A 26884-nucleotide genomic window follows, 5' to 3' on the forward strand; every position below is an offset into this window, starting at 1 on the left:
CGCCGATAATATCGAGTCGATATCACACTTTGAAAGAATTATCGGTATAGGCCATTCGAGGTGAAAAAAATATCGGCAATTTTCGTGACGTCACAATATGGTGGTAGGAAGTCAGAAAACTATAATCCTTGACCGCTAGACTGGGGATATTGCCGTACGTCATATAGCTAACACTTTCAAGGTGACCAGATGCAGCCTGTCTAGTTTATTTCATGTTCGTGTGTGTCAATGGCTGTAAGGCTGTTGAAATAAATGCTCTAAAGTTTTGAAAATGCGCCTTTTGAGGTAGATCCCACCTTATTTGAATATCGGCTAAATATATCGGTGTTATCGGTGAATGTGTTAGATATCGGTATCGGCCCAAAAATCTAATATCGGTCGGGCTCTAATAACGATACATTCACGATGATGTCATGATTGAGCCATGCCATTGGTTGGCGACACTCAGCGGCCGTAGCCACAGAACTTATACATACAGCTCCCACAATGCAATTGCGTTCACATCATGGCTGTGGTTCGGGCGAGAAGGTGCTGAGCTGCGGACGCATTATCCCAAGATTCGGAATAATTATAAAATGCTCGCCTATCTCTCGGGAATAAAGGACCGATTAGCTAGCTCAATTGACAAGAATGGATCTGTAAGTATCAAGGTGACTCCGAACCCGATCCATCGTATCTGAAACGCCCGTTTGTGTGACGATTTTATGGTGTGATGAATGATGATATTGAATGGATTGGAACATAGTCCATTTGTTTCAACATTATACAGCACACAATGGAATGAACTTGACCTCGATGTATGTACCACTACTATAAAGTTCGATGGACTCGTGTTGGATCGCAGGTCCTCGTACAGTGATCAATAAATCATAGTTTATATCTTACATAATATATATTATATATATAATTAACGGCTCAATCAGCAAAAAGGTTCACGAATTGATCTTGATCTAATCATGGAAGTCATATCACCTATAAGATTGCTAAAATCTAAACCATCTTTTCAGGCATAGAACCTTAGAATTGCAGCAAACAACAACTTTATTTCATTTAATGAGAGCTGACATTGGTATTAATCATCAACAGTCAGTAATTAGATAATGGATGTGGTGAGATGGACAGCCATTTCTATTGGTCATCAATTAACCTAAATTCAACATAAAATTCCAATCTGGACTTCTGATCAGAGCATTGCTGATCCAGGATTACAAGTCATTTACATATTACGCCTGTTGTCCATAGCCACTTCGACCAAATTTGTCTAATTTTTTTGTAGTGTATTTTTGGTCTTATTTTTACGCCGGATTTCTCTAATCAAGAAACAACATTGTCCGTGGTCTTAAAAATGAGACCGGAAAGTTGACACAGGCCAAGAGCATAAAATTAGACAAACCAGATTGTCTTACCAAGTACTTTTGTCTCAAAAGTAAGACCCAACTTGATCGATAATAGAAGCAGTGCTTCGGGCGCATCTTTTTCAGTGTTAGGTTCTGAGTGAAGAGGGAGAGTGATAGAGACTATAGGACAATACTGCGCCAAGGACTTTGCAGACACAGCTAGCTTATTGAGATAATTTTTGATGCTTCAGTCTTTTTGGTCATGTTTTTAAGACGAATTTTGCAGTTTTTTTGGTCTCGTTTTACCCACTCACCACAAATGCTAGTTTTGACTCAGACAACTGTATATATATTGTTCTGAATATTACATGTCAGTAGTAAGGGGCATGTACCTTGATAAAGTTATCTAGTGACTATCTTGTGAACTCCCAAGTACAGTATTATCCCAACACTGCAAATTCAGGTCTCGCTCATGCTTCCCCTTCGCTCAGACCCCAACATTGAAAAGGATGTCCCCAAATTGCTGCTACTATTTTCTATCAATTTGTGTCTTACTTTTGAGACAGAAAGTAGCCTACTTGGTAAGACTAATTGGTCTTCAAGACTTTTTCTGCCAAAAAAATCGATTTGAGACATTAAAACCAAATTTGTCTAATTTTTTTTTGTAGTGTAGCTATAGCCTATAATGGTGCGCATCTTCAATTGTCACCCAATGCAATGAGAGAGTGTTTTTTTTTTAAACTTGTGCTGCATTATAAAATATTTGTGACTGTAAAATTTCGAATGTAACCTAATTGTACACTTTCTCACTATGGGTCTGTTGTTGCATTGTTATTGATGGTTTTGTAGTCAGGTTGTTGATAATTCGTCAGCATTATACAAGCGGTGAGGCTTCCATCCATTGAATGAAATCATAGACTTGTAAATATATTGATGTGACTCTTAATATAATTGACCTTGGTAGTAAAATTGCTATAGATTGGATACGTTCCCTAGTTAGTATGAGTTGTACAAATATGTTGTTATATTTTGGAAATTTCTGAAAAAATCTGACATAATTGTATTTGAAGACACTGTTGGGCATTTTTCTGCCAACCTCAAATCTGTTTGCCTTGTTAATATAGAATATAGAATCATATTATGGGGGGAACAACATCGTTTACTGTCCATCGGAAAATTATTCTATTCATTTCTCATCTTGCCCCGTGTCTTATCTTGGCCTCCTCTCCCCTATAGAACTTCATTATACAGTTCAATAATATATTCATTCATATTCTCTACTAGTTGTTGACAATCACCCCTTACGGGTGTCAGCCGAAACTGTGCGGGTTTATTTCAATATGAATAAACTCTTCGTTTGTATAATTGAACTAGCGATTTATATTTATCATAGTGCCAGATAATGTCCTTAGCAGTTACTGGTTTTCCGACCTGCGCTCTGTGACTTTCTATGTGTGGTTGATCTCTCTATTTAAAATAGGACTCTCTGTGATGATGAAACAAGCTTTCAAAAATATATGTCAATGATTGCCGTCGAAGGATCATTGTGAAGTCTAAACGCAAAGATTATTTTACGGCAAAAAGTCTTTTATCCGAGTGCCAAACTCTTGATTTACAATCCTGTCGCTAAATCTCGTCTGATGTTAGTCGGACTTGTACAAACTACCAATCTAATTGGATGACGGTCTACTATAACTACTGTTTTTGATTAGTTCCAGTTGCAAATTTCGAAAAGCGAGTAGTTCTAGTTATGATTTTGAAAAGTGAGTTGTTTTAGATCTCGTTGCGTATTTCAGAAAAATCAGTTGCCGGACAACTAGAATACACATGTCGACGTGAATCGTGATACTGTGTTCTGTTGAGTGTTGTTTTCGCAGCGATTGCAAGCTGAGAGTCATCGCTATCAACAGCGGCCTAGCCTGGGATGGGTTTGCGGGGTCGAAACCCCTCCCATTTTTTTTATGTGGAGAGTCGATCCGTTTCCGTTGAAATATGAATAAGTTGAATTTAGTTGTGTTTCAGTTAGTTATAGTTGCAGATTTATAAACATCATTAGTTCTAGTTCCAGTTGCGAGTTTTGAAAAGCAAGTAGTTCTAATTCTGGGTTTAGTTGTTAGTTTTGAATTGAAGTAACTAGTTCTAGTTTTGCATTTTAAAACCTTTTGAAGTCTGCTGTTGGTAGTACAAGGATTGATTTGATAATTTTTCGTGTAGGCAATGTTTACAAAAGTTTAAATCTAAATCATTCTGTCACAGCTTATGGACATGGACTCAGCCGCGGACGCCATCTCGGCGCTGGAAAAAACTTCGGTCACAAAAGAGGAACTTGAGGTCTGTTCACGCTGACTTGATGCGTCTCGGAATGAGTTGTATATCGAGTTTGTGTGTCACCGATTCAGGCAACCAGACTGGGACGACACGTGAACAACATCCGCAAGGCGTCACGGAACAGTCCTCTCGCAAAACGCGCCAAAAACCTGATCAAGTCCTGGCAGCAAATGATCGACAAAAAAGAGACGCCATTTCGGGTATCGTGTTATTAATTGCTGAAGAGTTTGGGTGCCCGGCCCCTAACGAGAGCCCCTCAGACACAACCGTAGAATGAAGCTTGTCATTAACGTGGTCTGCAGTGTAGGAGGCCGTTCAAGGTATAGTATACTTCAGTATGAAACAGGGCTGTAATGACACGGTCATTTTATTAAATATGGAAACTGACTTAACTTGTCTTAAGTCACTTTGTTGTGTTTTGACTCAATATGACTCGAGGCTTTATTCGTGTGATACATCTTACTGCCTTTCTCGGTTGTAGCCTCTTTTCCATATGTCAGTAAGCATGGTAAAAGTGATAAAAATTGAATATAATATGAATGCGAGGCATTCGATATGCCCAAAGAGTCTTGAAAAGTGAACCTGACTTGAGCACAAGACTGAACAGTGAATACCATGACTCGGACTCAAGTCTCAACAGTATGACTCGAACCTGTACTCCCCTACTTGGACTCGGTGGTGTATAGAGAATTACTCGACTTAGTCAAAACTATAAAAGTGAGATTGACTTGTGACACGGAACCTCGTGACTTGTTTATAACTCTGGTTTATTCAGTTCTGTGTCGCATGGATGGCGTCATGAATTGGTCAGGCTATGTTTTTACCATACAAATTTGATGATGGCCTACTATTTTTTAAATGTGAAGCTAATTGTCTAATCCAATTTCACTTGCAGTATGGAATATTCTTCAGGCTATTCCATAAGTAATAAAAGGTTTCTTGCTGGCGGGATTTGACTAAGATTTATCAGTTCTAATGTGTTTTCTTGCATGCATGCCCTAAACTTTCGCAAGGTCAGTGTAACGTTAAAAGTTCACTTTTCATCCAATCGTTTGAGTATTCTAATTCAGCGGTTCTCAACCTTATTAGCTTGGGCAACCTTTGAAAATTGACCCAAAATGTATTTACGGAAAATGTATGCTACTGAATTAACAAATATATTATCTTAATGGTGTATTGATATGCCTAGATCGTAGTTCTATTAAAAGTACTGCTCTTAAAAGATTGGTAGGTTACTTTAGTACGGTTTGATGCGTCACTTGCAGCATTGTGCTGTTCGCTAAGCCAAAAGTAGACTGTTAACTCTATATTGTGAAACGATGTAGGAAAATACGTTTGAAATTTCTGAATCAATCCGTTCTTCGATTATTATGGGTGGCTGAGACAATGCATTTTGTAGTGACCTCCCCAGCAAAGCCAGTGCGTGTCCGTCAGTCCTAAAAAAATTCCCCGATTCACAGAACCCACGAACACGTCCAGAAACGCCCAACAGCGTTGGGTCTAGTCCGTCGCCACCCGAACCACCGCAGGACCGCCTCGTCCACAGCCATTCGTCCCCGCTGCTCGCCCCCCGTCCCGGCACCCCGGTATCCGATCGGGGGACCCCGAAAATTCGAAAGAACAAGAATCTCTCCAATTCGACGAAGCACAACAGGAAAAAAGAGGATGTTCCCGATACCGGGCAGGTTGTGGTCACCAACGGTTTCAAAGCGTCACCCAAGGTAAGCTATGGATGAGATTTTGATATTCTGTAATTCGTATAGTCGAGTACTTATTAACCCTAGTTAGTATAGAGTTGGTATATAAATAAATATTCAGTGCCCGCAAAAAAACTTCACGTTTTTGAATTTTCTTTTAGCTTACTGAATTGATGAATTATTTCTCTTGCAGACTTTGACAACTGTATAATTATAGTCGTTTAATTTGAGGAAAGTGCCGGTAATCTAATTCTAGTCCAATTTCTGCAATGCGTCATGTTCTCGTTTCATTTCTAATCTAATTCCTGGTCTTCCTGAAACTGCCGCAGAACTGAAATTTTTTCCAAATTAGATTATAATTAGAGTTGATGAATTTACAAAAACTTGGAAACAGAATTCAATTACGAATTATTATTAGCGAGAAATACTACGCAAATCAAGTTCTGTTCGTATCGAGGCAAAGAACATTCTCGTAAACAAGATTATGGTAAATGTCTGTACAAGAAGTTTGGATCATGTCGCAGTATCGTTGCTGGAAAACCAAACTGTCTTTTGTCCGGATTTGGTATTTTTGAAATTTCTTTGATCACTATTTGGACACAGATCTTTTGCTGTAACCAGGCTACAAGCTCCTAGGTAGCATGGATTTCTAGTGAAGCGTACATTAGGGGTCTTCAAAAATAACTTTTTGGTCTCAAATCGTACTGGGTACTTGATAAAATTGTTGGGTTACCTAATTTAAGCCTGCACACCAGTTCAATTCCAACCAGTGGAAGCGGGGTTATTGCCATCGAAAAATTTGGATTATGAATAAAATAGTATTGACGGTGACCAATTCTTCAATTATTTATTATAGTGGTGCCCACCGTAAATGCTATTTTATTGAAATCCCAATTTTTCGACGGCAATAACTCCGCTTCCACTGGTTGGAATTGAACCAAATTTGGTGAGCATCGTTTCTATAGACAACCCAACACTTTCAAGGGGTGAGCAGAAAATTTTCAAATTTTTTTATCTTTATTTTTATAGAATAAATAGAAATTGTCTTCTCCTGTAGCAATGCGGCCACTGGTTGGAATTGAACCAAATTTGGTGTGTAGGCTGAAATTAGGTAACCCAACAATTTTATCAAGTAGCCAGTACGATCTGAGAAAAAAAGTCATTTTTGAAGACCCCTAGCTAGTGTACATATGAACCTGAATTTTCAAGGTAAATTGAAAACAAAACTGGTTTCTATCCAAATTATATGGTCGATGTCCAAGTTTTCGAAATTTGACACAGGACTGTTTTGTTTTCCAGCAATGATATGCAGTATACACTTTTGTAGCGTTTTCAGCAAAACGAGAAATTAGATGAGAAATAAAGTGGGAACACAGAAAAATTTCGCTCTAGCAATTACCTAGTTGGCCAAGTCTGCATCTTAAAAATTGTTAACGTATCCAGCCGCTGTCAAGCACGAGATCACCGTCTGCTAAGAGCCCGATGTCTTCCGTCAATGACCGTTCCGAAAGTCCGTCCCCGAAAACAGACAGCAATCGGCTGTCCGTGCCGCACAAATCGCACAAGAGGAAGAGGGGTCACCGCGGCAGCCCTCGCGACGAACAGACTCCCTCCCCGGTCGGGGTTAGTACGAAAATGAGGGGCTCCAAGTCGGCTCCCGATTTCACTGTGAGTGGTAAGTCTCCGTCGGGGAGGAGTGAGGACAGGAGCAGAACTGCGGACGCGTCTCTGCTCGGTGCGGGTTCGAAGAGAAAACGCGAAGAAGATTCGCCCGATAAGACTCCGAGACGGGCGAAAGAGAGACGGCTGACGTACGATCCTGTCACACAACAGATTAAAGAAGTGAGTGCTTTCCGGGTGTGTTTCTCGTTTGTGGTATTGATCGAGATAATCAGCGACTGTGGCCTGTAACGGAGCACTTCTACTTTTTCGTGGTGCTCTCAGGGCTGTAATCAGGTCACGAGTCAATCTCACTTTTATAGTTTTGACTCGAGTCGAGTCATTTTTAATTCGCGGCCGAGTCAAGTCCGAGTCAGCTTGCAGAGGGTCGAGTCCGAGTCATGGTATTATGACTCGAGTCCAAGTCATTGTGTTGACTGCTGAGTTTCCAGTTAAAGTCTTGTCAAACCCACTTTTTATAACTCTACTTGGTGATATCGAATGTTTCGCATTCATAATAGACTAATTTTCCTCACTTATAGCAGTTTCTGGTCGCATTTTCAAGTACCAGTACCAACAGACAAAATCCCAATAAGGTGGTTCCTTTGCTTTTCTGCGAAGTTACAATGAAATGTCGGTCTTGAACGCCTGCGTCTCGAGTCATACGCAATGACTCGAGTCCATGTCAAGTCAATGCACAAATTGACTCGAGTCGAGTCATGTCCATATTTCGATAAAATGACTCGAGTCATTAAAACCCTGGGTGGTCTAGTACTAGTATACTGGTTGTCAACCTTTTTGAGATCTCGCGAATCGGTAAAACTTCAAAATATATTCGAACCTTCTAAAACCAAAATTCCCCTAAAGTTAATTGCAACATATGCATTCAACTTGAATGTGATATTGGAAACTTCATTAAATGTCTTTTAATACTAGATATTTATACTTGGTTCTATTTGTCCTGTTGAGGACCACTAATCTGATTGTGATTGTTCGGCATCCTTTAAAAGAAATGCGACTTCCATTTTCTATAACCTCTATTATACTGTCCAGTGTCGCTTAATTACACTGCCTGAAAACAAAGTTAGTTTGATCGTCTATGCAGCTTTCACATATAACTTGTCCGAAACAAGTTGCACCATCGTAACGCTCGTCCAGGTCAAGAACTTGTCTATCGTGACAGCATCTAAAAAGATATGTTCCACTCCTTTAAGCAAATTCAACATTTGACGTTTTATATCTCTAAATAATTGAGAACTAATAATCAATGCTCTGAACTCGTGTGTGTATGCTTATAGATCTCTTCCTCGTTCTACTGAACGGTTTTTAAATCAAAATTGCACGCTTTTGTACGCTTTGGAATTAGTAGATGAGCCTACTTTTACCTTTTCGTGACTAGAATTGTGCTTTGAACAGCACCGCGGCCGTCTCGTGGAATTCCCTAACGGCGATCGATTCGTTTCAGGTGCCTGGTCACGGATTCGCAGAAAACCGTTCCGACTCCAAAGACTCTCCCGAGAAGCTCTTGTCCAAGCTCGCTCTGAAAGACGACTCGTCTTCGAGCACGAGCACGAAACTCGCCGCCAAGCAGCGTCCCGTAAAAAATAACGAGATCGCCCGCGTCAAAAACGTAGATAAATTTTCAAAGCCGCAGTCCCCCGCGAAAGTTGCGTATTCTAAAAAAAGCGACGATATTATTGAGTCCGACATGCCCTCAAAAATCACTCCGTCCGTTGAGATTTTAAGTTCTAGTCCCGATAAAAGTTTTGGTAATTGCGACCAGGCATGTTCCTCTTCGAGCACCACCGATTTTCGAAGCCTTTATCGAGAGTTTAAAAAGCGCAAAACGCGTCGAAAAGATGATACTATAATTGACTTGACTTCGCTCTATCCTTTATCGCGTCTTGTCGAAGGTTTCGAATCGGATTCTGACGAAAATTCGAGTGGGGAAAGGAGTTTTTCGTCCACGATCGAAACGATTCAAGATTCGTCTCCCGTTTATCATTCTCAGTACTGCAGGCTGCCGGGCGTCACCGGGTGCCGCGGTGACAACGGGTCTTGGTTCGATTGGGCGCAGACCTTTTGCGTTCGTAACCACGAAGGTTCCGAGCGCTTGCCGGACGAAAAGGAAATTCCGCCTCTCCAGATATTGCCGTACGTCGAGTTGGATTGAGTCTGCCGGATATGCTTTCGAGCTTGTGTGTCTGTTGCAAAATGTATTGCATATTATTGTTGATCAATAGACCCGCTGGAAACGGAATGGGAGGAACGGTCTGATCGTCGGTAATTTTATCAGAAATTTCTGCCAATGGGTCGGTCGTCAGTTTTTTTGCAATATACGCTACGAATATTGTGATATTTGAATTTGCAGCTTGATATTGGATTCCGCTCGATTATCTGGATCAGAGATTGACAACTAGAGAAATTTCAGCTTTCGTTAGAATTATACATACAGTATTTTTTTAATTTGTTCAGAGTTACAGAGTTCGCGAAAACTTGAAATGTAATTAGGTTCAGTTCCATCTCAAATCACAGCTCTATTCTAGTAAGCGTGAGAATGGCGAACGTTTGCACAGAAAGCTTGGCTCGCTTCACACTATACAGTTCTACTGTCGTCAATTCAGCAAAACCTTAAATTAAAAGTTATAGCTTAAAAACATTTGCTGGCGTTTCGCCCTGAATGGACAACTAGAATTACCAAGTCTGGTCGTACCAACCTCGAAATTTAGCATTGGCATAATACCGATCACACCTGCAAGCGTTAAAGGATGTGACCATTGAAGAGGGATAATATTGAGGAGAGAATTTCCAGACATCTGGAGCAGATCTGCAATTCCTTGAACATCTCCCGCCGGCGTGGGTACGTTTGAAATGGATGATAAAAATGTAAGCATTTCAATCCACCAGAAACCTGCGCAAACAATGAAAGTGTCGAAACGACTTAAATCAGACACCCACCTGGCCTAGCCGATGTAAAAAAGGAGGCATGCACACTGAATGAAAAACAAATATGGCTATGTTAGGTTAAGGTTGGTAGCTAAAGAATGAAAATCGTTGGGTGCGAGAAATCGCCCACTACAAAATTGGGCTATGGATATATCTTGCCGTAACAAGCAAATGACTTCGCAATCGTATTCTCGTGTTGTGTTCAAGTATATTCGATAGTTCGATGCTCAAGTTTGTAAATCAGGCGATAATGACTGAAGTCATGACTCGACTCAAGTCACGATTTTTTCGGCGACTCGAGTCATTTTCTCAAATGCGTAAAATGACTCGACTCGAGGCAATTTGTGTATTTGACTCGACTTGTACTCGAGTTATTGTGCATGACTCGATACTGGGAGGGCCAAGACAGACATTTCATTGCAAATTCGAAGTAGTAAAGTCACCGCATTATTGGTATTTCGTCTATCAGTCCTGATACTTGGAAAATAGGGCCAGAAACCAGGGATATATAGAACTCCGGGATGGCTGACTTCATTTTGGCCTTTACCCAAGTAGGTCCAGAAAGTTACCTGCAATATGCCTCGAAATATCCACTTTTCTGCGAGCTAGCGATACAGCTGTTTCTAGAATAACGATCCTCAACCTTTTGCGGAATAGTTGGTGAGTAAGCTAGACATTCTTCCCTTATCAAAACCTTACTGCTGTATAGCCAACCTAGTAAAGTATGACACTGCTGTATAGCCAATCAAGTAAACTATGACAACTCTGAATTTCAGTAAATCATGAATGTGTTTAATTTCTACACATCATATAATTTGCATCAGGCCATAAATAACAGGGTGAATAACGAATAATATCAGCGACTTCTACCTATTTACAAGCCATTGTCGGAAACCTTGCAGCTGGGAAGGGGGGGGGGGGTTAACAGGATTGATTAAATTAACCGTTTCAATTCGCGTTAATCGACAATTACCATGGAGTTAGGGTTGCCTTTAAAACAAACATGTTTAAAACCAGGCCCTTGTATAAAACATACTTTTTTTAAGCCATGACGTCAAGAATATTTAATAGTGACGTCATATTGGATTGACATTGACAATTGAAAATATAGCTCCTTTGACGAAATATCTGTGCTATTGATGCTGAACCGACTATTTTGAGGGTTCTAGCCATCCCATATCGATATTAGTCGGCTATATTGGGTGGTAATCGTCCGTAGGCTCATACAACATGTTTTTTTGGAAAAGTATTTACACAATTATGGCATAATTTTACAACTCAAAAATAATTTTTTTCAAAAGGCCTTTGTTTAAAACACTGTTTAAAGCATGTTTTAAACATAGTGTTTCAAACACCGTTTGTTTTAAATGCACCCCTACCATGGAGCATTTACAATAACGAAAAGATAGCACGGCCTGTAAGGACTCAAAATTGTGATAGTGCAGCATTGTCAGCTTCTATGTCACTCAATGAAAGTTGATCAAGAAATCAACACACCATTGATACTTCTCTTCAGGTTCAAATGTAGCCAGGGTAGCAGTTTGGTACATATCATTATCAATTTAAGAAGCATTCAGTAGACCAGGTTGTTGAATTCAGCTGATATTTTGTTCACCGAGAAATAGTTTCATGACCGCAGTGAGGAAATTACCACCATGGCTTAACGGTACATCACGAATGGGCCTCCTGAAGCTTTTCATGCCATTTATCAGTTAAGAAATATTCAGTATCATTGTCTTGCAGATTTTCCGATAGAGCGATAGATGATTCCATGTCAAAAAATCATCTCGGTGAGGAGGCACGAGATCCAAATATTCAGATCGTGGCCATCTTTGTCAAGATTTCAATGGAATGTGCCCAGTATAATATATCAGGATATCCACTGTTGACGTGATGCAAATGCTGGAACATCGCGTTTGTTTTTCCGGAATCTGCAACAAAAATTAACAAATGATGTATTTAGAGACACAAATTAACATTAAGAATATATATAAATGTATGCAGAGTTGGTCAGTAATGAAGAACAGCTACTTCATTGTAGTACTCAAGTAGGTGTTGCCTATTTTCGAAGATACATCTTGTAATTTTGAAGCAGCCATCTCCAAACTTAAGTACCTTGCAGGCATTTCACTTTCTACAGCTACTTGAGGAAGTTTAAATATCAGTACGCCCGGGAATACGACTGTTACTTGAGTAGCAATGCAGACTACTTTAACCACATCAGGATTAATGTAAATCGCTCATTTAATAGCGTATCACTAGAATCAGCCAAACTTACCTTGGGCCGACTGATGAGAGGTCCATGCGTTATTGCGACGATTTGACTAAACCTTGCAAATTGAAAGCAATCTTTAGAGTTTTCTCTTCCTCCATCGTACAGGCCTATAGCCTATAGGCTATAAGTGTTAATATGGTAAAGACAGGCTGTATCTCAGGATCGTATCGTGTCCTGACGATTGTGTTGGCTTATCCATTCAACGGAGTGGGCATCGTCATGGCTTCAGTAAGAGCAAATGGTCAACAAATGCTGTGGCCATATACTGGGAGTCAGCCATTGGCAGTTCACAACAGTGCACTTCTGTTGAAGTATAATTCCAGTACTGTAGCATTGAGGTGCCGTTCATTAACAAACATATGCCTGCCTTGTTTTATCAGACATGTAACTGATGAATAGTATCTGTAACAAGAGATTGGATTCAACAGTTGTTATGGACACTTACAACTGCAACGACCTTGACGTGTTGTGTTTGTATTAGATTCAAATGTTTGGTTATCCTTAATTGAAATGCCTCTTGAATCTTGCACACCGGTGGTGTACTCAGTGGCTCCAATTCTTACTAGGAATAATCCAGCAATGATCTGGAATACCGGTAAGCCTGCAATACCAGCACTACCTGCATATTCACATATTAATCTATAGTACAAGATCTTAACTGAGGAAGTCCCTCCTAACGGTCGCCTTCATAGTTGACACGGTACAGTGTCAATGTACACTTGTACTTGTACAATGTACAGCCTTGGATGGTGACATACATTCGCATAACATACCGGTAAATGATAACATACCGCAAGGCGTAATCAAAATCATACTGCGGATATCAATGTTAACGTTGGAAATTATTCTACATTTTGTTATCTTCTCACGATTATCAGCGCAGCAAAACATGTTACATAAGATACTACAGAAGCAGAGATATTCCGAAGGCGAGTAAATGACGGTACCGGTATACCGGTAAATTGCTGCTGAAGGAATAGGGCTAATACCGCAAAGTTTCAGACTACCTGAACATCTCATAACCTAGTTAACCTCTGGCTTTATATAATAACATAAACATGGATATTATATGCCTCTACCGCTCTCAAAAACTTAAAATTACACACAGATGAAGCGGCAGACCGGAACGTGCATTAAAACTGAATGCGCGAATCTGGACCCACTTAGGTAATACCGCGATGACGCAATTGACGCAGTCAGCCATCCCGGAGTTCTATATATCCCTGCCAGAAACTGAGGAAAATTACTATATTATGAATGCGAGTTATTCTATATCACTCAAGCAGAGTTGAAAAATGTGGATTGAACTCAAAACTGAACAGTTAACACAACACTATCAATCGGACTCGACCTACTGCTCAGTGCTCAGCACTGACTTGGACTCGGACTTGACTCGGTGGGTAATTGAAAATGACTCGACTTGACTCGAGTCAAAACTATAAAAGTGAGATTGACTTGTGACTCGGAACCTAGTGACTTGGTTACAACCCTGTTGGTAATGCAAAATAAATGTAATCGTGAGTAATAGTGATAACTTTTCCTTGTAATCGTATTCGACTCCTTCGAGATTTAGTTATAATCGTAATAGTAATTCAGAAGTAATCGCAATCGTTTACATTGATGCAGTGGGCCTAATCACCCCATCTCTTTATCGTGGATATAGGCTATCTATTTACGCGCAGTATAAAAGCTATGAGTTACGTCCTACTACGTGAAATATTTAGGGGGTATACAGATAGTAAAACACTCAACACTGAGACATTCCGGTAGCAATCGTCATTGACTTTCGCTCCGCATGTATAATAGGGTTGCCATACGTCCGGAATTTCCCGGACATGTCCGGAATTTCACTGTTCAAACTAGCGTCCGGGAGGAATTTCTAAAATATGCCAAATGTCCGGAATTTTGAAGACTTGACGTAGGCTCATATTTTTTTTTCTTAAATCAGCATAAAAACAATATCTTTTTTAGGAATATTTATGCTACTGCATGATATTTATCTTCGCGCGATTTACTATCACATTTATTAGTATGGAGACTACCGCCCTCGCAAAACTGCAATAAAATATAAATAAAAACAACCTTTGTTTACTGGAATTAGCCTAATTGTAATCGCACTTACAGGTGAACGCTATGTTCCTAGAGATCGTTATAAGGTCGTTTAAATGCTTTATTCAAAGATAGTGGTTCCATACGGGAGGGGGGGTCGTTCACCTTTATTATGGGGTTTGCGAATATGTTGGACGTAATCAGCTTCCAAAATAGTCCATGAGTAAGTCTTGTCAATGGTGCTGACTTCTTTTAGTAATCAGCTCGTCAAATTTTGATCTGGGCCACGGAACATTTCCAAATTGGAGGTGGAGTCATGACCATAAAAGGTTGGAAAGTACTGGATGTGGGGTGTTGATAAAGATACGCGGTGCGCACCGGCATAAGGCTGATTAACAATCATATCGGTAGGACATGAACATATGACTTAGCGACGTGCAATTACGCTCCCTGTATTTTCGAACTCATCATCCTCCACTAGCTCTACCGCTAACTCTGATCATGTGGGGGGAGAGTAGTATCTATTAATATATGGAAATACCAATATTATTAACAGAATTCATTCAAATAATTTAACGACCAGATGTATATATAAAGCAGATTCATATAACAAGCACCCCCCCCCCCCCCCCAGAAGTTGCATCGATTACCTTATAGTATGGGCTCAAAATCAATGTTTATTTGGGCGGGAAGGGGCTGAAAACATGTGCTTTCGGTCCAGGTTGCACAACACACAGCCACATACTTCTGAACCGGATCGTGACCACCTCTGGTCTATGAGGAAAGCTTTGCTAGTGTGACGTCATAACTCATTTTGAAATCCACTAGTGGGCGCTGAAGAGTGTCCGGAATTTGGGTTACAGAAATATGGTAACCCTAATGTATAATTAATTCAACGCAGCCGCACGATAAAAAATATTTGGTTCGTGCCTATTGATACGTTGTGCTACGTTTATTTGCAATCCAGTTTTCTACCCTGCTATTGAGCCCTCATGAAAAAAGGACCACAATCTGGCATACCAACCTCGCCTAACCGACACATTCCGCATTTATTTTCGTCGCCACTTATATTATTCATTCTTAAATCCAGTGTATTGCATGCCTCTTATTTACATGTTTTAGGCCAGGGGGGTCAAACGAACGACTCGCGAAGCAAATCCGAGTATATGGACAAACGTCATGCAGCGCATTTCTAACAGAAATTTCGAGTAGCAGTAAGAAATAATGCTTTCACGTGAATAGTCCCTCAAAAATTGTCGAACAGAGGCATAGAACATACGGAACGTAGAACATGTGTTTTCATTCTAGTCGACATATTAGGGACAAGACGGTGAATTGACACCAAATCTTGGAGAGACATAAAGTGCACACTCATTTCTGAGCCTTCTGGGAAAATACAACCAGTTATTCAGAGGCGAACCGCCAATGCTAAACCGTTGTATATGAGTTTCATATAGAACATGACAGTAACAAAGAATATGACTCGTTGCTGTTGCGTTGCTGCATAACTTCTGACTCAAAAGATCCCCGGCCGCTAGAGAAACCAGAATGGTGATTTAAAAATAATGAACCAAAACCAAACGTCCGCGTTTACGGTTATATCTCATGTATTCAACACATCGCACAGGAAGCGTCAACATCACATCACGACTAAAACAAAGGGAGCATAGAGATGTGCCAACTTTTATCGACATTTGAAAGGTTTATCTTCTCCAAATCGTTTCGGTACCCTTCTATTTTGACATGATATCGCATTCTTGTGGTGTATTGATCTGATAAAAATTTTATTAAAATGATAATGATAATGATGATGGTGATTTCTCCAAAAACGATGTCGCAAGATTCATTTGGCATACGAATCGGTCCAATTCCTCGCCATATTTTCATAATTAGTGTAATCCTCTTGGTACATTCGAGCGCTTTCCGCATCCATTGGGTCGTCTGGATTCGGTGAAGCTAGCAATGATGAAATTGACAGTAAAACCATATCTACGGTCGAAACTGGCGACCACTCATTGTCAGTTATGCAAATCGCCCCATCCCGACTTATATTTGGATGACAGACCTTTGTTTCGAATTTGATTTTCGGGGGCTTGATTGGATATTCCATTGGAAATTCGATTCGCAGCTGGAACCTTCCTCCTTCATACGGCGTTTCCGTTGGTCCGCGCAATATTGCTTTCCAGACGTATATATTCGAGTAGTCAAGAGGTCTTGCTTGTAAAATATCTGGACTCGATTGTATTTCCCGGGCGATCCTGCGACACTCGAACTGCAGCCGATTCCACGCCATCAAAGGTGAACTCTCTCTTGTTTCTCGGACGAGTTGCCTTTTTAGTTGCATTTTTTCAGTTGCTTTTAAGCCAAAGTATAGGAACGTACGGATCTATCTGTCGAGAGAATTTATGAAAGATTGAGAATATCTTTGTTATGCTTACCATTAAGACTGTATCAGACTATAGATTACTAACCTACGGTTACTGGGTTAGTAGTCTACAATCCAGTGATTACCAAACCAGGTGCCACGGCACATTAGTGTGCCGCCACAGATTCTCAGGTGTGCCATGATTTTTATTAATTTTGAAAAAAACTTCATTAATATTTGAAATGGGTCTTGCTTGCTAGCATATGCGAGTTTTTTCGGTACAATACTACACCGTTTCATGTTTTTATTCATACACGACGAATTTATTGCGAAAATAAACATGCCGATTTGAAGCAAGATATGCGATCAAAAATATACGTTCCCTATTTGAAGCAAGACGCGCTATGCGAAATATACTTTTCCGATTTGAATCAAGACGCGCTATGCAAGATATACTTTGCCGATTTGAAGCAATATTTGTGATAGGAAATATACCTTCCCGATTTGAAGCAAAGACGCTCTTATACGAAATATATTATCCCGATTTGAAGCAAGACGCGACATGCGAAATACGCGCATATACCTTTCCGACTAAGGCACGACTCTCTATGCGGAATATATACTTTCCCGACTTGATGCAAGATACGCGCAAGGTGAAATATACCTTACCGACTTGATACATGAAAAGCGCGATGCGAAATATACTTTGTCGATTTGAAGCAATAAGACGCACTTTGCGAAATATGCCTTCCCGATTTGAAGCAAGACCTGCGAGAAACGGAATATTGAGGATAGAATTCTCTTCAGGGCGTTAGACATCTTGAGCAGACTTCCGATTCCCTGAAGAGTATGCCTGTTAGGCACCGCGTATCTTCCGCCAGACCAGTGGTTGGGAAACTTTGTTGTCCGAAGAGCCATATTAGCCCTATTTTTCCCATCTCAACTCCAAAAGAGCCATACATGCCAATCAACTGCTACGTCACAATTGAAAATTCGTGACGTCATCATAGCACTAATTCGAACACACTACATGGGATTCCTCGTGTGCGCCAGATTTTCATGTAAAAACTGGTATTTATTGAACGAAAATAAAGCTCGCAAAGAGAGGTAACGCATAACGCAGAGGTGGTCAAAGTAGTCAAGAAAGCTACTCAAGTAGAAGTAGAAGTAGCGAACAAAAAATCTACTCAAGTACGAGTAGAAGTACTTTTTCCATAAGCAACCTAAAACTACTTGAAGTAGAAGTAGAATTGACTGACTTTAAATCTACTCAAGTAAGTAAGTAGTTGTGAAAACGAACGTAATTCGTTCACATGGATTGTCAAAAGGTGCAAATAGAGCAATGCGAAAGGTGCCGAGCTTGATTCATATTGATGCATACCAGGAGGTATTCAATTTTCGACAGCATAAGCATAAGCATTCGCTCGCATCATGGGATAAAAATGATAGTATTGATATGGAAATGCGATACTAATCCTCTGTTTAATCGAACAGCCCGTTTTAGAAAATATCATGGTATGGCGCCCTCCCTCATATTATAAGGCCCGTGCTGTAGTCGAAGAGCAATAAGGAGAAGTTGTATAGGATACGGTGTGAACACTTTGCGCGATTATTAAACGTGAATAAAAATATGGTGGATCGTGAAAATGTCATATTGTTGGCTTTACTCAACTTTCATGAAAATTAAATGTTGATACTCCGTGAAAACAGCCCCGAAATTCCTCTGGCTATCTTGCTGATTAAAGGATTAAACTACTTCTACTTGACAAACTGAAAATAGCGAAAAGTAAGTAAGTAGACCGGAAATTAAAGGCATTACTACACTTGCTTTTATACTGTAACATATATGTTATCGAGACAAAAGAACTGATATTATTAGAGATCAAAGTATATGATACTGGGAATTGAAAGTGAAATGTAAATACTACTTCTTAAAGCGGAATATGTATTTCATGTCTAAAGACAGAAAGTTTTAAAGGTGGTATGCTAAAACAGCTCTAAAACTAAAAAAGTCTGAGTTCACTTTTCCAGATTAGGACACGCCATGACTGCTAGATTACGATATGATAAGTAAATGCTAGATTGCGAAAGATCAGTTTCAAACGTTATGATGAGCCATATATACTGTGGTGAAAAATATTCCATATGGGCAAAGGGCGACAATGCGGTGTGAAAGGAACCACGCCAACCCGCTACCCAAATTATATTCACCGATACTTTCGTGAAATCACACTGACTACTCCGTATCCACTGAGCGCGAAGCGCGACGAAAATCTTTCGCTTTACTCAACTTTCATGAAAATTAAATGTTGATACTCCGTAAAAACAGCCCCGAAATTCCTCTGGCTATCTTGCTGATTAAAGGATTAAACTACTTCTACTTGACAAACTGAAAATAGCGAAAAGTAAGTAAGTAGATCAAAAAAATTTACGAAGTAGAAGTAGACGTAGCGAAAATCAGATCTACTTGAGTAAGTACCAGAAGTAGAGGGAAACTACTTGAGTACTTCAAAAAAGTAGAAGTACTTCGTTACTGACCACCTCTGCGCATAAGACGGGCTAAGCCATCACCATTGATAACGTAATTTATCGTAAGTAGCGTAGAATTTATTATAACTGATATTAATCGAATATGACTGTCACACTGATTCTGAAAAGCTAAATACTTATCGACTTCTCGATTCTCTCGGCGGTAACATAACGCTGCGCTACACGCCTACATTTTTTCGCCTGTACTTCACAGAGCTATACTTACCAATCAAGAACGTGAATAGCTCTGACGTTGTTTGTAATTCGAGTTTGTAATTGTGACAATGTGACATCCACATCAGTTCATTTCGCGGCGTAGATGAGGAAGACGATGCATATTTGAAAACTGCGTTTTGAAATGGGCGTCGCCATGTAGGCTATGCTATGCTCTTTGATTAATTAACGTATCGAGTCGAGTGAATAGAATTCGAAAGTGATACTGGCCGCCGGCGTGACAGTAACTCAAATTTGATGATTTTGAAAAGAGGGGGTCTGGGCCCCTAAACCTGAAGACGACATTGTCTTTACCTCTCAAAGACATGTTTATACTGCCACGAGAATAATTATACTGGCCATTTTGAAAATATACCAACAAATCGCTGCAATATTGATCAATTCAGCACAAAAATAAATATTTGTCAAAGAGCCATATCTTATACCCAAAAGAGCCATAGGTTCTCGCGAGCCATAGGTTCCCGACCACTGCGCTAGACAGTAGTAGTATCTGTCCATTTAAAGTATAGGCCTACCTCTGCCGTACCGACTTGGTCGTTTCTGCGATGGAATACTAGCCAGCCTTCAGGATTACCGGACCACGGCCTAACATCGACCTCGCCCTCCGCCAAATGCCACCTCATTTTGTCGCCTGCGTCCTATATTCTCTGCATTACTTTTCATTCAGTGTGCATGCCTCCAATTTACTTCGCCTAGGCTAAGGTGGTTGTCTGATCTTAAAGGCTACTCCTAGTTGTTTCGAAACCTTCCTATCTTTTCATTGTATCGCAGTCTTGTGATGTTTTGAAACGTGTGATTTGCGTGGAAATGTGACTTACTTCAAACTTACTTTTCGATTGTTCATGGATTTTACTGAGATCGCTGTTTTTCAGTAAGTCTGATTGGCATAGCCGTATTTTGCTGGTATATCGTTTTTTTCGTTTTTTTCCATGTTATGTTATGTTATGTTCGTTACTGCTTTTCTGTATTAATTGCTGCTGACGGAATGAATACATTCAACTGAGAGATCTGGGGATTTTTTCATGTCAATATATGGGCCAATAGTAGGGTTACCATACGTCCTCCTTAAAGGAGGACTTATCCTCCTTATTCGGGTTTTTGAAAATGTCCTCCTTTTTGAGATTGTGTCCTCTTTTTTGAGAATTTTGGGTAAACGTAGGGCAAAATTCGACTGAGATACCTTAAAACAGCACCGAACTAACGCTCCGGCGAGTATTTCGGGAGCGGAGCCGGAAGGAAGGTCGACTTCTTTTTTTAGTCAACCACCTCATAATGTCGAGGAAAAAACTGTATTTTGGGCGCTGAGCGAGAAAGTTGACCTCGAAGTGGGAGAAATTTACCATTTTTTGAGGATTTCCCTCCGGTATTCTAATTTTGAAAAAGTGTCCTCCATTCCCGGCTCCAAAATATGGTAACCCTAGCCAGTAGCAATTTGCGAACGCAACAAGCTAGGTGATCTGATCTGCGCTGGTCTGATACGCCGGCGTGCAGAAAACCAGAGCAATCATAATTCATGAGTAGTATTGTATGTACTATATTCCAATTACCGCAACCGATAATTTTTGACGTATGTTATCACTCACGACATCATTAATACAGTGTCTCGACTGCGATCTGCTATAGAGTCCGGTCACGGGCGTTATAAACGCTTGAATTGGGCTTGAAAACTTAATGAATAGTCGTATGCTGAAACCATAGCCTTTATAAGCTTTATAGCTTTATAGCTTTATAGCTTATAAAGGCTATGCTGAAACGCGATGTTCGTTTTATCGGTGTGTCAGCCGGTTCAAAACACCACAAGTTATCGCGGAACTGTGAAAAGTTCGGAAGAAGGCTTGTTCCGATGAAAAATATAACTCGAAGATTATTGTTATATTGTAGCAACTTGTATTTTGATTCGTGGAGATCGATGGTATTTATTTATTGTACCTCGTAATGTAATGCATCAGTGCACGGATAAACACATATTGCGCAACATCTGAATGCTGCTGGCTGCTGCTGCTCAGCTGCTGTTGTAAAAAGATCCAGAGGTTTTGCAAAAAGCGATGAAGTACTGTTGAGAATATTAGCATTTTGTGTTATTGATATGTGTACAAAAAGGTCGAAATATGTTGCGTTGCTATTCACGATGGAGTCGCCGACAAATGACCAGTTATACAACTGCATTTTCAAGCAAAAGATTCCGTCACTTTCAGGCCAATTCAATTCTCCCCCCGTTGCTACAAAAGTGTTTCTATATCGGCGACAAAGTAGCAATTGTAGACGAAAACGGAGCTCATACTTATGAGGAGCTAGCTTCAAAATCACTGGAACTTTCAAAGCAAATGACGATCGCCAGTAAGAACCTCGAGGGTGAACGCATTGCATTTTTAACTCCAAACGACTCAACTTATGTCGTATCTAACTGGGCTGCGTGGCTCACCGGAGGTATAAGTGTTCCTTTGTGTAAAACACATCCAGCCAAAGAACTGGCTTACGTATTAGAGAATGCTAGACCAAAGATAGTGGTCACAACGCCGGCGCATTTCGATATGATGGAAGAGCTCGTTAAACCGACCGGTGCTGAACTGTTGAACATTACTACTGATATGGAATGTGTCCATAGCGATTTCAATGTCGGAAACCCATTTCGAGATCGGGCACTCATTATATACACCAGTGGAACTACCGGGCCACCGAAGGGGGTACTATGGAGCCATTCAGCATTGAAATCCCAGGTTTGACACGCTTACTTCAATATTCACAAAATACCATAGCCCTGAAACTGCGTTTAAAGAAGCTGGTTTATCGAGATTTTGGCATTTCACACTTTAGCATACAACACTTGAGCATATGACTTTATAACCCTAAAACTAACCCTAACCCCAAAATTAAATCCACCCTAATCCTCCTAACCCCAACTCTAACTAAAATCCACATGATCACAATGGTTTGAGTACTCGAATCTGAATCTAGTATAAATTCTAATAATTTGAGTGGAGTAGTGAAATATGATATTTCGGGTATTGAAACTAAGAGTGAATTTATCATAGAAAATCATAGTTTCGATTACAATTTTCAGTGGAATACTGTAAACCTCAATAGGATAAGATAGCATATGAAACATAGTACAAAGCTATACGCATGTTAGTGGAAATGAAATATCTGTGAAGTGAAATGAAATATATGTGTTCAAAAGATACTAAATATCATGTACTCTGATGTCAGTAGAACTGGTATTATATTCTTTGTGGTCTCATAAAAGGTACACATCATTCATACTGTTAAATGTTGAGCCGTCGTAATGAGAGATATTTGAAAATTTGTTCAGAATCGAATCACTCTGGTACTCGATTTTGCCCAGCCCTAATGATCATATTGTCCAGCTTTCACGCACCAATGGAAAACCATTGATATCGTTTTGTTCAGGTTGATACAATGGTGCAAGCATGGAAATGGCAGAGCGACGACACCCTTTTACACGTCCTCCCGTTGCATCATGTACACGGGGTCGTTAATGCTCTCTTTTGCCCCCTCTCTATCGGTGCGACCGTTGTCATGATGAACAAATTCAGTGCTGATCAGGTAACGCAGATGAGGGGATTAGAAACTCCTTGCTGTCCATATTTTAACACAATTTTCAGCATTTCCAAACTAGATTTCAACTAGAATTATTGCTGAGAGCTTCTTGGAGGTACAGAACTTCAATATACAATTGAATAGTATATTCATATTGAAATGAACCCGAATATTTTCGGCTGACACTCGTCAGGGGTGATCGTCAGCAACTAGTAGAGAATTGGAAAGAACATTGTATATCGATTTATTTGTGATACAATTGTTGATATACAATGTTCTTTCCGATTCTCTACTAGTTGCTGACGATCACCCCTGACGAGTGTCAGCCGAAAATATTCGGGTTCATTTCAATATCAATAGTCATTCAATTCAATTCAATTCAATAATCATTGCTAAACGGTTTTTCCAAAGTAGATTAGAATTAGAATACCGTAACTAAATTCCCAAAAACTTTGAAATTAAATTGAATGCAACAAAAATCATTTTCATGTGAATGGCAAATATATCTGCAGAAATCTGGGCTAGTTTTTTCCTATGCAGTTCTGTAGCATTTTCAGGAAAACTGAAACTTGGATTGGAAATATTATTAGAGCTTGGAAATATTTCTCAAATTAAATTACAATTAGATTACTGCCATTTCACTCTAATTACTCTAATTAGACAGCTAGAATCGTCAAGTTGTCTGAGTCTGGTGTAGGCTACACTGCAGAGTAAGTTGAAGAGAGACATGGTAATTTCAAGACAATTCTTGTTGTATAATTAGACTGATTAAAGCGAAACGCCTGAAATCTAATTCTAATTTAATTTGTGAACCTATTCTATGCCATAATTCTAATCCTAATCTAATTTGGAAGAGCGGAAAGTCTTGTAATTGTCCAAGTTTGTGGCGTAGATCATTACACTCTGCTTCCTAAATCTGCAGGTTTGGAATCATTTTCTTGGCAAAGTCGAATCGTGCCCGGATGTGTCTGTGTTCATGGCTGTTCCGACGATTTACGCAAAATTGCTGGAATACCAGGAGAACAACCTCAGCGAAATGTCAAGCGTGATTCGAGAAAGGTGCGGAAAAATGAGACTCATGGTGTCGGGTTCTTCTGCTCTGCCGTCGCCGATATTTCAGAAATGGGAAGAATTGACTTCGCATGCGCTTCTGGAGAGGTGAGTTCATACATTTTATCAGTTACAGAGCTTCTTGGAGGTACAGAACTTCAATATACAATTGAATAATGTATTCACATTGAAATGTACCCGAATATTTTTATCAATCATCTATTTCCGAATTGAAGTCATCGCATTATTGGGATACAATAATCAAATAATCAAACTATTAGTTAATCCAATGTGAATCCCAAATAGTAAGCCATTTGCTTATGGCATATATTGGCTGTATCGTTAATATCATAATTCTTAGGAAATACGTATTGAAAGGTCTAATTAGATATTGATTGCAGGTTTTGCTAACTTGCTCAAGTGGTCATGGTCATGTTTTTTACTACTTCTTCTTGACAGTTTTGTAACCGAACTACATACTTTACATTTTGGATTTTGTTAAGTAGAGAGAAGTTTTGGGACATATTCCCATCATGTGTACCAGTGAATTTGTCACAAGGACCAGGCAAAATAGCCCTGTACCACAGTGACTGAGTGTATTTACAAAAATTGTACAAATTTATAGTGACATTAGTTATTTAGCGTTAGTCTTAAAGATGCACTCCGTAATTTTGAAAGTAGCCATCTACTAAAATTATATGATGTCTTCACCAAATCTACTTGTGGAAACAGATCAAGTAGGCTACTAAATTTGTTATTTTCACATTCCACTTAAAGGTAATTTTGACATGTTACGGAAATTGCTTTATCTACTTGTAACTAAGTAGTAATTTTGATGTTACTACTATTTGAGTACCGCTGTAACCATCTCTGATTGAGTGATCATATCTACAGGTACGGCATGACGGAAATAGGCATGGCACTCACTAATCCATACCACGGCAAACGCCACCGAGGCAGTGTAGGGAAGCCCTTTCCCGGAGTCAGCTCTAAAATTATAAACGCCAAAAATCAAACAGCATCTTCTGGCGATTCTGCCGGAATCACGGAACACTTTCCGGGCGAACAGGGCGAGCTGCTCATCAAAGGCCCTATTTTTGACGAGTATTGGGACAACGAACGCGCAACCACAAACAGCTTCACTGAGGACGGATGGTTTAAGACGGGCGACACTGCTACCGTTGAAAATGATAGCTACCGTATAGTCGGCCGAACTTCAGTCGATATTATTCAGAGCGGGGGATATAAAATAGGCGCTCTCAAGATAGAGCAATATTTATTAGAACATGACAATATTTCTGAAGTAGCCGTGCTTGGAGTCCCGGATAGTGTCTGGGGTGAAAGAGTTGCGGCCGTGGTGCGTCTCAAAAACCCAGCGAAACCGTTGAGTCTCGACGATGTTAAGGCTCACTGTGAACTGGGAATGCCCCGCTACTCTGTGCCTACCGTTCTTAAGATTGTCGACGAGATTCCGAAAAATGCAATGGGCAAAGTCAATAAACGAACTCTAGTGTCTGTATTCTGATTGACCCGTGTGTGATCTGCAGTAATTCGAAAGAAATATGGATATTTTTTCATGGTATATGTAGTTTTCATGGGTGCGTGTTGCTGGTGGAAATTTTGATATGTGATAGAACCAGAGGTGGTCAGTAACGAAGTACTACTACTTTTTTGAAGTACTCAAGTAGTTTTCCGCTACTTGGGTACTCACTCAAGTAAATCAAATTTCCTGTCACTTCTACTTCATAATATTTTGTGATCTACTTTTCGCTATTTTCAGTTTGTCAAGTAGAAGTAGTTTAATCCTCCCATCAGGAAGATAGCCTGATGAATTTCGGAGCTATTTTCACGGAGTATCAACATTTAATTTTCATAAAAGTTGAGTAAAGCCCAGAATTTCCGTCGCGCACAGTGGATATGGACTGACCAGTATGATTTCACGAAAGTATCGGTGAATATGATTTAGGTAGCAGGTTGCGTGGTTCCGTTCACACCGCATTGTCGCCCATGTGAAATGTTTCATCACAGTATATATGGCCCATCATAACGTTTGAAACTGGTGTTTCGTATTCTAGCATTTACTTATCATATCGTAATCTAGCAGTCCATGGCGTGTCCCAATCTGGAAAAGTGGACTCAGGCTTTTTTTTAGATTCAGACCTGTTTTAGCATACCACCTTTGAACGATTTCTGGACTAAATACACGAAATACATTTTCCGCTTTTAGACGTATTTATATTTCTGTTTCAATTCCCAGTATCATTCTTTGAGTTCTGATTAGTTTCACTTCTTTTGTCTCGAGAACATACATGTTGAAGTATAGAAGAAAGTGTAGTAGGCTAATGCCTTTAATTTCCGGAAATAAAGCTACACAATATGGCATTTTTACGATCCAGCATATTTTTTATCAACGTTTACTAATCGTGCAAAGTGTTCACACCGTATCCTATACAACTTCTCCGTATTGCTCTTCGACTAAACTACGGGCCTTATAGTATGGGGGTGGTGCCATACCATGATATTTTCTAAAACGGGCTGTTCGAGTGAACAGAGGCTTAGTATCGCATTTCCATATCAATACTATAGTATTTTCATCCCATGATGTGGACGAATGCTTATGCCATCGAAAATTGGAAACCTGCCTGTATACATCAATATGAATCAAGCTCTGCACCTTTCGCGTAGCTCAATTTGCAGCTTTTGACAATCCATGCGAACGAATTAAGATCGTTTTCACAACTGCTTACTTACTTGAGTAGATTTAAAGTCAGTCAATTCTACTTCAAGTAGTTTTGGTTGCTTATGGAAGAAGTACTTCTACTACTCGTACTTGAGTAGATGTTTTCGTTGCTACTTC

General features: G+C 39.8%; 3 protein-coding genes across 3 annotated transcripts; 2 read left to right on the forward strand and 1 right to left on the reverse strand.

The window, feature by feature from the left end:
- Positions 1–482: 482 nt before the first annotated feature.
- LOC145438617 (uncharacterized) lies at positions 483–9385 on the forward strand. The gene is made up of 6 exons (XM_080315965.1): positions 483–638; positions 3594–3668; positions 3737–3865; positions 5126–5386; positions 6806–7204; positions 8487–9385. Exons 1-6 carry the CDS (start codon positions 576–578, stop codon positions 9192–9194), a joined length of 1635 nt encoding a protein of 544 aa, XP_080172091.1. The 5' UTR covers positions 483–575; the 3' UTR covers positions 9195–9385.
- Positions 9386–16134: 6749 nt separating this feature from the next.
- LOC145439966 (uncharacterized) lies at positions 16135–17574 on the reverse strand. The gene is made up of 2 exons (XM_080317634.1): positions 17390–17574; positions 16135–16549 (listed from the first exon to the last, which is right to left on the reverse strand). Exons 1-2 carry the CDS (start codon positions 17572–17574, stop codon positions 16135–16137), a joined length of 600 nt encoding a protein of 199 aa, XP_080173760.1.
- A 3737-nt stretch (positions 17575–21311) lies between these two features.
- LOC145438655 (malonate--CoA ligase ACSF3, mitochondrial-like) lies at positions 21312–26409 on the forward strand. The gene is made up of 4 exons (XM_080316009.1): positions 21312–22136; positions 22828–22983; positions 23900–24135; positions 24922–26409. Exons 1-4 carry the CDS (start codon positions 21528–21530, stop codon positions 25550–25552), a joined length of 1632 nt encoding a protein of 543 aa, XP_080172135.1. The 5' UTR covers positions 21312–21527; the 3' UTR covers positions 25553–26409.
- Positions 26410–26884: the final 475 nt, after the last annotated feature.

Source organism: Botryllus schlosseri, chromosome 5 (genome assembly GCF_051294905.1).
Source record: "Botryllus schlosseri isolate E-star chromosome 5, Bs_hap1, whole genome shotgun sequence".
Taxonomy (NCBI): domain Eukaryota; kingdom Metazoa; phylum Chordata; class Ascidiacea; order Stolidobranchia; family Styelidae; genus Botryllus; species Botryllus schlosseri.